Raw genomic sequence first — 13,389 nt, forward strand, 5'->3', positions numbered from 1 at the left:
GGAGGAATTAACAAAGACAACCCAGTCTTAATAAATCAACACCGAAGTTCAGAAGTTCAGAGCAATTTGTCTTGGGAACAAAGTCTTCCCTAGAGCTAAGAGGCATTCAAAGGAATTCTTGTTGTTAATGGGATTATTAAAGATATCCCTGAGACCCAGATAAATATTTGATGATTTGGCAAAGCGCTGGGGTTTCTTTGCTGGTGTTTCTTCTGCTGACGCATCTCCCCACTCCACCTGGGGTCTGGACCTTGTAGCTTCATTAGACTCTGCAAATGAAGGCAGGCTGGGATTTCCCCAGAGTCTGCTTGTGTGCGAGAGCTTGGCCGGAAACCACAGATCGGAGTTTACAAGAGGGGTGAGGACGCGCGCGCGCGTGCAAGTGTGTGCGTGCATGCAAGCATGTGTGTGTGTGTGTGTTTGTGTGTGCGTGCGCGCGCGCGGAGGGAGGGTGGCCGGGGCGGGGGAATGGAGTGGGAGGGGGCCCGGGGAGGGAAGCCGCAGTTGCCGGTTACAAAGCTGCCATCTAGAGGCCGCCCGCCCGCAGTGTATATAACGCGAGTCTGCAGCCCCAGAAAGCTCACACTTGAGCAAACTGCTCAGCCCTAGGGCACGGAGCGCCTGAACCCAGAAGGCGAGCCCGGAGCCGGAGGAGCCCAGCCGCCAGGTAAGGAAGCGCTGCTGGGTCAGCAGGGCGTGCGGACGGCGGGCAGGGGTCTGCTCTTAAGCGCAGCAGTCTTTTTCCAGAGCTCTTCTTTGGAATAAGCTCTGATGGGTGCTGGCGAGTCCGCAGGTCTGGTTTCCGAAAGCGCAGGCGGCGTGCTGCCTCGAGAAGTGCGGCTGCTAACTCGGGGCTTCCCGTGGGCTGCAGAAAGTCAACAGGGCTCTTTTCTGAAGTGGAACGCGCTCTCTCTGTGTCTATTGGGCTGAGGAATCTGGGGTTCATTTGCAAGCAGAGTGTCCATCCCCCTTGCTCAAAGTTGGCATCGGGGTCAGCTTGGCACCGCTGCCTACCTGTTTTCTCCTCTGGTCTCTCCACTGGGGAAACAGAACTGGTACTAAACGTGTAATCTAGAAAGATGTGCCCTTTATGAAGAGGCATCCCCCAGCGGAGAAGAAAACTGGTCTGAGAGTCTTTGTCGTCCAGAATGGGCTTGAATTCACTGCTCTGGAGGATTACCAGCGCCTGTAAATCCGGAAGCTATAAGAGTGAATGTTAAATACAGCACGGCCGTCTTGTCTCTGCACTGCATCCTTCTCAATCTGACTATTTGCTGTTCGCTCAGAAGGTGTTAAATCTGCCTTCAGTTTGGGGGAAAAAGGCATACACACAAGTCTAGGATTTTGCACTGTAATTGTACTCTTGAAGTAAAAAACATGAATTTTGTTCGATTTTGTTCGCCTGCATAAAGATCTGAGAAGTGACTCAGAACTCTGCAGTGAGGTCAGGCTTGGGTGGTTAGCCAAGACTTGTAAGTTCCAGGGAGAATGAGAAGTTGTAAAAGTCAGACTGCCTGTCTCCCTTTTTCTTTCTCTTTCCGTCTTTCTTTCAATTCATTTGCTCACACCAGGATCATTACGTTTCCCAGACGTAGAAGAGCCCCCCTCTCCCCGAAATGGTTTACAGCCCTTTGAAGGTATTTGATGCCCTGACATCCCCTGAAACATTCATTCTGCAGAGTCTCAATGTGGTAACTTTTTCTTTTCTCTTTAAACGGGCAGATGCTGCCTTTGTGTTGCTTTATTTATTCCAGGGAAATGCGGAGATCAAATAGGCTCTCCTAGAAAGGCAAGTGGAGGCGGCTGATGTCTGCGCTTCACTTTCCATAGATTTTAAATGGATAAACTGCTTGCCCTTCTTTCATCAGCCCTTGAGCTCCCCCAGATGCAGAGCCTTTTTCTAAAGCAGAGTTGCACACGGGGAGCTCTAGCTTGGAAACAATTTGCTCTTTTTTCCCCAGTCTCTGCCATAAACACTCCAGTGTGCACCAACTGTGAAGCCCCATGCCCCAAGCTCCTGGGGGTGGGGGTGGGGTAGGAGGGCTGCACGGGATTCGAGTGGAAAAGCGAAAGAAAGAAAGTTGAGACTTGCGGCTGTGTTTGGCTGCTCATCTGATGTTTTAAAGGGGTGTGCATTGCAGTTGTCATTTTTTAAAAGTTCTGGAAAGTACAGTGCAGGCAGCATGGAGATGCTTAACTGAGTCAGGACTTCCGAGGTTATCCCATATTAACAGCCAGTCTTGAGGGACTGAAGAAGGTATTATGGTTTCTAATCAGGTCCAGAACAGGCAAAGTATAGTCTTTCTGGCTGGAAAAAAAATAAAACCAAAACAAAAAAAAACTTACTTAATCGGGAACAGTGGCTTTTTGTCTGATCACTCCAGGCAGAGAGAGAGGCTCCTGTTTTCCAGGAGACACCAGGGAAATTGGTTACTCAAACTCGAGACCGAAAAAGAGTTGTTCTATGAACCCTAAGGGTAACCAGGAGAAGAAAAAACCTTAAAGGTATAAGGACTTAAGATGGTTCTCAGTGATTCTGCAGAACACGAGTGGAACTCCGGGCTAGAAAGTATTTGTATTTTTCATCCAGGCAACCACGGAACTTGGTTTTTATTCAGGAACAGAAATAGTTTTAGAAGGGCTTCCAGACAAATCGCTTGAGTGTAGGTGGAAATTTGTGTGTCATGTCAAGTGTTTTTAAAGTCCAGGAAATTATAGCTCAGGGAGACATATGTTTTATTAAAGTGAAAGCAAGCAGAAAAAAAGGAAAGAATGAGGAAAGGGGGGCAGTTCTCTGATTTTTGAATACTTCATGGTTTGCTGCTGGAATCTTTGATCCTTTGGTTACACAAGAATTGACTCAACTTAGCACTGGAAAAAAACAAATGTCGTTGCTTGGTTCTTCAAGTGATGAGAGAGTGGCGTATTTTCGTAGTGAAAATTTTGCCGAGCCCTAAGTAGGTTTGGAAGCTGACTCTGCTTTTTTGTTCCGAGGTGGAGGGGCTGAGACCCCCTCGGGTGGTGCCCTCGGGCAGGGGACAGGTAAAGGGGTCAGGGGGCTGCCTGGGGACTGCCAGCCCGCTGGCTAACACCTCCCGGTTCTCTTACGGTCCTGGAAACCTCTGTCATACCTTCTCCCAGTTTTAAGTCTAAGATGGGAACCCCACCGTGTATAGCCCAGGGTTTGGGGATGCCCTAGACTGGCTGACCCCCCGCCGCTCGTCCTGCTTCTAAGCTGGGTGGGAATTAGGGCTCTGGTTACACCCGCCAACTGAGACACAGCCTTTGTGCCGTGGGAACCTCTGGGTCTGCCCTCCTGGGTCCCGTGCTGCTTCCCAGTTGGGCCGCTGAGCACAATAGAACAGATCAGGTTTCTGGGTGTGGGGCTCGCTCTGTTTCCCCAAATTCTCCCTGTGTATCAGTGCGAAGTGTGTCTGAGGGCTCTGGAAATAGATGGCCTCTATCTGGATTAGGGTTTGGATTTTTCTCTCATTTTTTTGAGTTCTCAAACGACTCAGAGCATTTTTTCCTTGTGGAGAATAACGGCAGTGAGGATGGCATTGTTCTGTTTGTTTGACATGGGGGGCGGAAGACAGACTGCCCCCCGCCCCCATTCTGCTCTCAGCCCTAGCAGGTGGCCCCTCAAGCCTGGGCCGAAACTTTCCCGGACATCCCCATAGATTTAATGCAGGATTGTTAAGAAATGAAGCAACCCCAGAGCTGTGCAGTTTCCTAAGGACTTTTAGAACTGGTGCTCTGGGACAACCCAGAGGGATGGGATGGGGAGGGAGGTGGGTGGGGGGTTCAGGATGGGGACACATGTACACCCGTGGCTGATCCATGAAGATGTATGGCAAAAACACCACAATATTGTAATTAGCCTCCAATTAAGATAAATTAATCAATTAAAAAAAGAGAAAGGAATGGTGCAGGTCTTCTGTATGTAAATTGCACTCCTGGATAGAAAGGGCGAGGCTTCTGCAGGAGACCAGAGTCTGCGTCCCCCTGGAGAGTCCCTGGGGGGTGGGGAGGGTGAACAGAGCTGATTTCAGCCACACCCCTGAGTTTCTGGTCCCCCTGCCTGTCTGGCCTCAGTTTCCAGGTGCCCAGCGGCGAGGTTAGCCACGGTGGGCGATCATGTTGGGACAGCACTGAGCTGCTCCGTGAAATTCCGCGCTGGGAGGACATGAGTTGAGTCCCAGTTGCAGAAAAGCCAGTGAAGAAGGTCACCTGCGGGCACAGGTCCTGGAGGGCCCAGGTCCCCTCGGTGTCCGAGTCGGTGCCCTGGGGGCCCGGCCCACGTTACCTTCTCTGCACCGCACCCTGGCCTGACAAGCACCCAGCTTCCCCTGCAGGCCTTCTGCGTGGTTCGTACTGCCTCCTCCCTCAAAAGCCTTTTCTGCCCCAAAACCAGACCCTTGCTCAAGACCGTGGTGGCTCCCACATGGACAGGCTCAGCCAGGTCCGGTGACCCTCCCGTAGCACGTCACTGGCCACCCCAGCACCCTCTTTCTCCTGGGGGGTCCCCATCGGTCACTGGAGCGGAAGTCCGTCTCCACGCTCCAGCGGCGTCCACACTGCCTTCCCGCCTTCCCAACCCGCTGGGGGGTTCCCGGGGGTGGGTGGGGAGTGATGATTCTAGTCTGTTATCGCCCCAGAGCAATGCCTTTAACAGAAGGGGCTCCACAAACATTGGGGGGCATAGAAATGGGTGAGACTTAAGTGAGGGTTCTGGAGTAGTCTCCTCGGGGCTCCCATTTCCATTGATAATTGCACATTTCTGGTCTCAGGAGCTTGATTCACTGTTGATTAGTTGATTATGAATTCACTGGACACCTGCCTTGTCCAGCTGCCATTGCTGGCTGCCCCGTACACGGGCAGTAAGGCATCGTGGGGGTGGGCGCTTGAGGGGGAAGGAGGGGAGGCAGGGGATCAGCCCCGTGACAGTGGGTGGAGGTATACGGCCTGGCTGGGAGAAGGTGGGAGTAATAGAGGGCATAACTGGGGATGGGATTTACTGGGGAGAGGAGGGCCTACCTGGCTGGTCGGGAAGGGTGTTCCAAGTCTGTGACTGTAAATTGCAAACAAGCTGAAGGCAGTGTTGGGGAACTCCGGCTGGGTGCCTGAATGTGGGGCGGTCTGTGTCCTGCAGGGAGTGACTGTGGTCCACTGGAAGGACATGTTCCTTGCAGGCCAGACCACCAGCCCTCGGAGACCCTGAACTTGGGGATGTCTCTTTCTGGCTTTGCCCTCAGCTTGCAGGCTGAGCGCAGGGAGACCGCTGGGGGCAGCTGAATGTGTCAGGCCGCTTGAAACTGCGCTGTGGTCGCCAAGGAGCCTTGACTGATGAATAATAAGCCCAAGAGATTGAGGGGACATCTCCCTTCCGGCAAATGGGGATGTGAGTGGTAGACGAGTCTCTTTGCAGATGCCAGTGTTGGGGGGAGGGGAGGGCGGCGGGTGGACAGACGCTGGTCCTCCATCCTGCAGGCCGTAGGAAAATCCACTTACTGTCTTGGTGGAAGTGTGATGCTTTCTGGGTGCAGATGTTGGACCCAGAATCTACAGGAAGTGATCCCTATAGTGGGAGCTCGGTGAGAGAAACCAGTACCCATTGGGAAAAAGGGAACGAAAAAAGTGACGCTGATTACTGCTTTGTTCTCAGCGGGGTCCCTCTGGTCTAGAAAAAATGGCCCACGGACCGTCATTGTTCTGTGGGACATTCTTCCCTCTAGTAAAATTTCCATAACTCCTGATGCCAAGTTTCAGATCACACAGAAGTGTGTAGAGCAAACGCCACAATCCCCGCTTTGTCCTCTCATCCTGCACTTCCAGCCCAGTTTTGTACTCACTGCAGATCTTTTCCCATGCTTTTACGCACATGTGGGTGTGTGCCCAGTCACTTCAGTTGTGTCTGACTCTTTGTGACCCCATGGACCGTAGCCCGCCAGGCTCCTGTGTCCGTGGGATTCTCCAGGCAAGAATACTGGAGTGGGTTGCCGTGCCCGCCTCCAGGGGATCTTCCTGACTCAGGGACTGAACCCGCATCTCTTGGCAGGCAGGTTCTTTACCACTAGCGCCAGCTGGGGAGCCCCTTATGCACATATATGTACCTATAAAAATACACGTAATTCTTGGGTTTTTTTTACATGTATATATGTATAACTTTCCGTGTTCATAAAAGCATTCCCTCTTTATTTGTACAGTTGTATTATATTCCAAAGAGTAGTTCGCAGTCCTTTATGGGTCGACATTTATTTTGTCTCCAGTTTTTTGCTGGTGTATAAATAGTGCTTCAATAAACATCCTTGCATAGATTTTCTTGGGAATATTTATTTTGAGAAGAGAATGTGTGAACTTGTGAGATCAAAGAACTGGAAGAATCTTTTATCCCAAGCCCTGTTGCCTTCCTTCCATGAGGAATCTTTATGCAGATGTTATTAACCTGTGTCAGAAGTTATTGCTCATTCTCCTGCCCACCCTGGTTGGGGCTCTGACTCTCGGGGACACAGGCAGTGGGCAGGTGTGATTGTCCCTCCTGAGCTCTGGACCAAGCTGATGGGAACGGAACTGCCGGCTTATTGCATCAGACAGGGTCTGGTCCATGTGGACGTGGGAGTCAGCTCCAGGCCCTGGGATCCTCAACCTCACCACTGCCCTTCCCGCCATTGCAGACCAGCCACATGGCCTGGAGGCATCACCACGTATAGGAGGATCACGGCCCATCCTTCCAGTTGGCATAGGCAGGGAGCCCTCCAGTTGCATGGGATGATCCCTTGCTTTTCCTGGGGGCAAGTGGAGACTCTGGTGAAGGGTCTCTGGGGGTTTGAGTGACCTCAGGGAGTTGATGGGATGCCTCCCTCACCCCTCTTCCCTCGGGTTTGGCCAGACCTTGGGGAGCCAGGGGCCTGAGTAGACATTTTGTAGTTGCTATATCACATCTTTGTTCAGGTCATCCTCTTGAGAGCATCACCTGTTAAAATCTAAGACAGTGACTTGGGAAGATTGTTGTCTTAGGCGTGGGGACCACCCACGGTTAGCCCCAGGCCTCCAGGACACACGCTCAGAGGCCCACCGACTGCATTTGACGTGACCCGGCAGGTGTCTTTATATGATACTATGCTCTTTTTCCGAAAAGAGCCCTTGTTTGTTTCCAAAACAGAACAGGTGAAAAATGACAGATGACGCAGGCTGCGCTCTCCTGTGGGCATTTCCCCTCTTTGGCTTCCCGTTTGAATCTGCGGGGGGCTGGATTGCTGCACTGCTTGTGTGCACCCCTCCCCTCTGGCGGCCTCCCGTCCTTCTCTGGACCCCTGCAGCCTCTGCCCTGGGAGGGCAGGGGTTGGTGGGCTCCCTGGAAGAAGGCCGGGGGGCACGGCGTGGACCTCTGGCTCCTCTCCCGGGCTGGTGGCTGGTGGTAGGTGATCGGTGAGCCAACTGGCTTTCAAGCTCCAGCATGCGCCCCCCCCCAAGCCTCTGCTGTCCCCCAAGCCCCTCCTGGAAGGTTCCCCACGCTGCCCAAGAGGACACAGAGAGGACGACTGCACGGGGGTGGGGGACCGACTCTGAAGTCACCTTCCGGGCCCAGAGGACGAGTGATCATTAAGTTGGGTTTTCATTGTCCAGAGGCCAGAAACCAAAGGACCTGATGGGGTCCCTGAGCCCTTCCCCACCTTGGCCGCGGCCCAGCCCCAGAGGTGTGAGTGTGGTCTGCTCTGCAGGAGACGTGGTTCCTTGAGGGACACAGATTCCTGGTGTTTCCTGTGGGCCTCCTGTGCCCGTGGCCCCTCTGTCCACACTGAGCTGTGCCCCTCCGCCTGGGTACTGGGGGGCACGGCGTGTCCAGTGGGCGGGATGACTCCTTGGGGTAAAGATGGAGGTGGGGGCGTAGCGCCTCGGTCAGGCTTCCTTTTCCTTGAGCACCTGTGCACGGCCCAGAAACCAGGGATTCTGGCTGCGTCTGTGGAGGCCTGCTAGGTCTGTGCCAGAGCGGGCAGAGGAAAGGACCCCTGGCCAGGGCCCAGCCCTGCTCTGCTCGCCTCTGTGGGGCAGCAGCTTGTCCTCCAGCTGAGTTCTGCAGGGACCCGGGTCAGATGAGGTCATGGACTGAAAGTGCTTTATAAACTAAAATGAAAGTGTCTGTCGCTCAGCTGTGCCAACTCTGCAACCCCACGGACTGCAGCCTGCCAGGCTCCTCCGTCCATGAGATTCTCCAGGCAAGAATACTGGAGTGGGTTGCCATTTCCTCCTCCAGGGGATCTTCCCGACCCAGGGACCAAACCCGCGTCTCTTCTGTCTGCTGCATTGGCAGAAGGGTTCCTTACCACTAGCAACCACCTTTACCACTAGGCCTTAGGGAAGCCCCATGTCATGCTGCAAATGTGTTTCATGGATCACAGCCTGGTCGTGGCGAAGGGGCTTGTGTTACTCAGTGGAGCTCTGAGCCGCGAGTCTGTCACCTGAGATGGACAGGTCACAGAGGAGAGTTCTGACAAAACGTGGTCCACTGGAGAAGGGAAGGGTGGACCACTCCAGTGAGAACCCCATGAACAGTGTGAAAAGACAAGAAAATATGACACCGGAAGGTTGGAGCCCACCCCCACCGACCCCGCCAGGTTGGAAGGTGTCTTGTATGCTTCTCCTAAAGAGCCGGGCGCAATTACTGACAGCTCCAGAAAGAATGAGGTGGCTAGGCCAAATCGGAAACGACCTCAGCTGTGGATGTGTTTCATTTTAAGGAGATGGGGAAAAACAAGGGGGTCACACCGTAGAGCCGCGCAGGAGAGCAAAGCCCCAGTCCTCCCCTCCCTCTCTCCTGAAGTCAGGGGTGCAGCGGGCACCATCAGTTCCTGGCTGCTTAGCAGCCCAGGGTGGCGTGAGGGTCAGGAGGACCTTGAAGGCAGGGTCTGGAGGTGGCTGCCCACCCCGAGGCCAGTCCAGGCCTGGTTTCTCACAGGCGTGCGCTGTGCGTCCATGTCCTCTCGGGGTTCTCCAGCTGCGTCTTCGGACAGGCCATCCCACAGTCTCTTAGGAGGATGAGTTTATTTGTCCCGACTTGACCTTGGGCTTCACTTGTGGCTCAGCTGGCAAAGAATCCGCCTGCAGTGTGGGAGACCTGGGTTTGATCCCTGGGCTGGGAAGAGCCCCTGGAGAAGGGAAAGGTTACCCACTCCAGTATTCTGGCCTGGAGAATCCCCTGGACTGTGCAGTCCATGGGGTCACAAAGAGTCGGACACGACTGAGCGACCTTCACTTCACTTTACTTCAACTTGACCTTGCTCATTTTCCATGCGTGCCCTCTGGTCGGGTTTTGCAACAAGTTGGTGGTCCCAGGGCCTGAGCATCCTCCTGGTGATGGGGGGAGGCTCTGAGGACCACCAGGTTTCCTGGCCTCAGGCCCCGTGGCTCCACCACCTCCTCCTTGGAGGTCTAGCTGCGTCCATCAGCAGCAGGGGACGCTGAGGCCCGGTCAGGTCACCTGGAAGGGAACCAGCAGCCTCTTGCCACTCACAGAGGTGAACAGACCGCAGCTGAGGGCCGGCTCCATACCTGTGGTCCTAGGGCAGGTGCTCAGCTGTGAGTCTGGAGGCTGAGGTGCCCTGGGCGGCAGCAGGCGGCTGGCCTCGATTCTGGGGTGTTTGCTCATTTCCCCTGGAGGTAAAGGCATAACTCGCTGTCTGCGGGCAGCTCCTGCCTCTCCCCACCAGGGCAGGGCATTGGCCACTTAGCCACGTGGTCACTTTTGAATGTAGGGCAAGAGGTAAGCGAGTCTGTGCTTTTTGATAGGTCAGGATTTGGGGAGGATGCAGCTTTGAGCTTCTGTCTGTTAGATTCTGTCTTCAGCCCTTGAGTTCTGAGGTGGTCCTGGGAGACAGGGGCTGGTGCCCTGAGGAAGCAGCGGCAGACGGGTTAACTAGACACAAGAAACACTAATGAGGGAGGAGCCCGAATCCCAGCCCAGGACGGTCCGATCAGCAGAAGGCTGCTCTCCTAGCTGGGTCTCTGTGGACTGTTAGCCTGGCCGCTGGGCCCTGACTCGGGGACTGTCCTTCCCCATCCTCCGGGACCTCTCGTGTGTGGCCTGGAGTCCACTTTAGATGAACTTGGCAAAGAAGCTTGGCTTGCACTCAGCCCTTACCTGTGACAGGGGAGAAGGAGGGACAGACAGACTCCCTACTCTAGATGGCGATGCCCATCAGGGCTCCCTTGGGTCGATGGTTTCATTTTGCAGCCCCTCCCTGTGGGGACGCAGCAAGGCTGTCCACCCAGGGTGGTGGTGGGGGCATTTCAGAGCCTTCAGGTGGGCGGGTCAGCAGGAGGAGACGGCCCCGGGCAGCTCTCGGAGCTGGTGTTCTCGGGCCATCTTGCCAAGGCACGGTAATGCCTCAGGCCTGGATTCTCCTGGGGGTTAAGATGGTACCAGTCGAGAGTGTTAACCTTATGCCAGGTCAACAGGGAAGACCTTTGGGAAAAGCCAGCCCTTCCAATGCCCACCAGCTTTGGGTCTTTGTACAAGTTGCTCTCAAAGCAGATGGACAAATAAAAGATGGAAAACTAGCAATGGCCCACATTCGGAGATGGCCGGTTGGTGGCTCTGAGTTGCAAACGACTTGGCAAAGTCGGAGGCTGTGGATGGGGGCACAGTGAACCTGCAGGGCGGTCCATACACCGTCCACACCTCCAGGGGTCTGTATACTGCAGGCGGACCGACATGGCCGAGCAGGATGCTTGTCACTCACCAGTGCAGGGAACAGATCCACCCTCTGCTCTACGTGGGTGAAATGCCTCTGCCACCCGCAGGGGAAAGCGAGCTGGCCCACAGGCACTCTGGGCCGAGGCTCAGCTGCCCGACATCTCTCTGGCCCCCAGAATGTGTCAGTTTCACATCCGGGGCACAGTCCAGGCTGGTGACCTTTTGAGAACACAGTTCTGCAAAGACAGAGGAAGCGAACACTTTCACTCTTTGAGGGAGATGGATTCAGGTTCACATGGTTTTAGAACCCGGGTGTGTTTTGTTTTGCAGATTCTGTTGCGGTCAGTTTTCTTTTCTCCTTTCTTTGCAAAGCTACTTGGGAGCTAACGTGAAACTGCTGAGCAGACAGGAGTGCTGGGAAAGTGCTTTACAGGCCTGGAGCGTTTGCTAAGGGATCCATTCTCCTCTTGCATCTTTTAAAACTGTATTTGCTTTTGCGTGCAGGCCGTTGGACCGCTGCCCTCGACACCATGGACCTGCATCTCCTGGACTACTCGGAGCCGGGGAACTTCTCCGACATCAGCTGGCCCTGCAACGGCAGTGACTGCATCGCAGTGGACACCCTGCAGTGCGGCCACATACCCAACAAGAGCGTCCTGCTGTACACGCTGTCCTTCATCTACATCTTCATCTTCGTGATCGGCATGATCGCCAACTCCGTGGTGGTCTGGGTGAACATCCAGGCCAAGACCACGGGCTACGACACACACTGCTACATCTTGAACCTGGCCATCGCCGACCTGTGGGTGGTGGTCACCATCCCCGTCTGGGTGGTCAGCCTCGTGCAGCATAACCAGTGGCCCATGGGCGAGCTCACGTGCAAGGTCACCCACCTCATCTTCTCCATCAACCTCTTCGGCAGCATCTTCTTCCTCACCTGCATGAGTGTGGACCGCTACCTGTCTGTCGCCTACTTCGCCAGCACCTCCGGCCGCAAGAAGAGGCTGGTGCGCCGAGCCGTGTGTGTCCTGGTGTGGCTGCTGGCCTTCGGCGTGTCCCTGCCCGACACCTACTACCTGAAGACCGTGACGTCCGCCTCCAACAACGAGACCTACTGCCGGGCCTTCTACCCCGAGCACAGCGTCAAGGAGTGGCTCATCAGCATGGAGCTGGTCTCCGTGGTCCTGGGCTTCGCCATTCCTTTCTCCATCATCGCTGTCTTCTACTTCCTGCTGGCCCGAGCCATCGCCTCCTCCAGCGACCAGGAGAAGCAGAGCAGCCGGAAGATCATCTTCTCCTACGTGGTGGTCTTCCTGGTGTGCTGGCTTCCCTACCACCTGGTGGTGCTGCTGGACATCTTCTCCATCCTCCACTACATCCCCTTCACCTGCCAGCTGGAGGCCTTCCTCTTCTCGGCGCTGCACGTCACGCAGTGCCTGTCCCTGGTGCACTGCTGCGTCAACCCCGTGCTCTACAGCTTCATCAACCGCAACTACCGCTACGAGCTGATGAAGGCCTTCATCTTCAAGTACTCGGCCAAAACGGGCCTCACCAAGCTCATCGACGCCTCCCGCGTGTCGGAGACCGAGTACTCCGCTTTGGAGCAGAACGCCAAGTGAGGGCGCCCCGCGCGGCCTCTGGACCTGTGCGCTGGGCTCCGGCGGGGGGACCGCCGGGCTGCGTGGTCTTCCGGAGGAAAGCCGGGTGGCTTCGGGCGTGGCGACCCTCGGCGGCGTGGGGAGGGGCAGCCTGCGTCCCTGTGGCTCCTTTCTCGCTCTCCAGCCGGCGTGACCCTCGCGGGGCCCCTGTGACAAGCCACCACCGCTAGTCACACCAGCTGCGGGCCAGGCTTGCTGCACTTCTGTAACATAGGACTTCTCTGTGCTGCCGGAAGGTTTTATAATGGGGCTTTGTATTTAAATCTTAAGACTCTATTTTTCTCACTCTCGATGTACCCTCTCGATGTTTTTGAAAGTTTCTATTTTAAATATCGTATGGGAGGCATCCATGCTGACATGTACTACTCTGTCGTAGTTCTGAGGTTACTTTGACTTCCGTTTTGACTAAGGATGACATTCATTGTTAGCTGTTTTGAAAGCCTCTCTCTATATAAATATATATAAATATATATATAAATATATATGCCAGTTTTGGCTGAAATGTTTTATTTACAATAGTTTTATATCTGTGTGGTGCTTTGGGCCGGTCTGGGATATGGAACGAAAACTGCTCTATAATGCGGTTTGGGACATTAATATTATTGTAAAGTGACGTTAACAATAAATGCAGTGACACTCTTCCAGGCTGTAACGCGGCACACGAAACAAACCCTTGTATTCCAGAGAGTTCTTTCCATTTGTAAGTTATTTTTTTTTTAAATAAAGATTTCTTTTTCCTAAAAAGGTGTTTGGATCTCAGTTTTCAAAGCATGTCTGGCATTCAGGCGGCATGTTTGATGATAATATACAAATATTTACAACATAGGTGATCAACCTAGTAAATATGTTTAAAGGAAGGAGTACTGCCAGAAAAGCCAAACCCAGGCGGTTAACTTGGATGAAATTATATGAAAGGAGAAACATCTGAGTGCGAGTGTTGTGGTTTAATTTTTTAAAAAATTTCTGCCTATGTTTAAGGGAGGGGAGCTGGTTGGTAGGTGCACCTGTCAATGCAAAATTGGCAAAGAAAAGTCCCGG

The 13,389-nt window shown here is 54.0% G+C and overlaps 1 protein-coding gene across 1 annotated transcript; it reads left to right on the forward strand.

Moving 5' to 3' along the window:
- Positions 1-541: 541 nt before the first annotated feature.
- On the forward strand, positions 542-13,095 carry ACKR3 (atypical chemokine receptor 3). The gene is made up of 2 exons (XM_065917024.1): positions 542-667; positions 11,198-13,095. The coding sequence occupies exon 2, from the start codon at positions 11,224-11,226 to the stop codon at positions 12,310-12,312; it is 1,089 nt and encodes a 362-aa protein (XP_065773096.1). The 5' UTR covers positions 542-667; positions 11,198-11,223; the 3' UTR covers positions 12,313-13,095.
- The last annotated feature ends 294 nt before the right edge of the window (positions 13,096-13,389 follow it).

Source organism: Muntiacus reevesi, chromosome 1, assembly GCF_963930625.1.
Source record: "Muntiacus reevesi chromosome 1, mMunRee1.1, whole genome shotgun sequence".
NCBI classification, from domain to species: domain Eukaryota; kingdom Metazoa; phylum Chordata; class Mammalia; order Artiodactyla; family Cervidae; genus Muntiacus; species Muntiacus reevesi.

Excerpts from the sequence above, each read along its gene's own strand:
- ACKR3 (XM_065917024.1), top strand. The coding sequence starts at position 11,224 with ATGGACCTGCATCTCCTGGACTACTCGGAGCCGGGGAACTTCTCCGAC.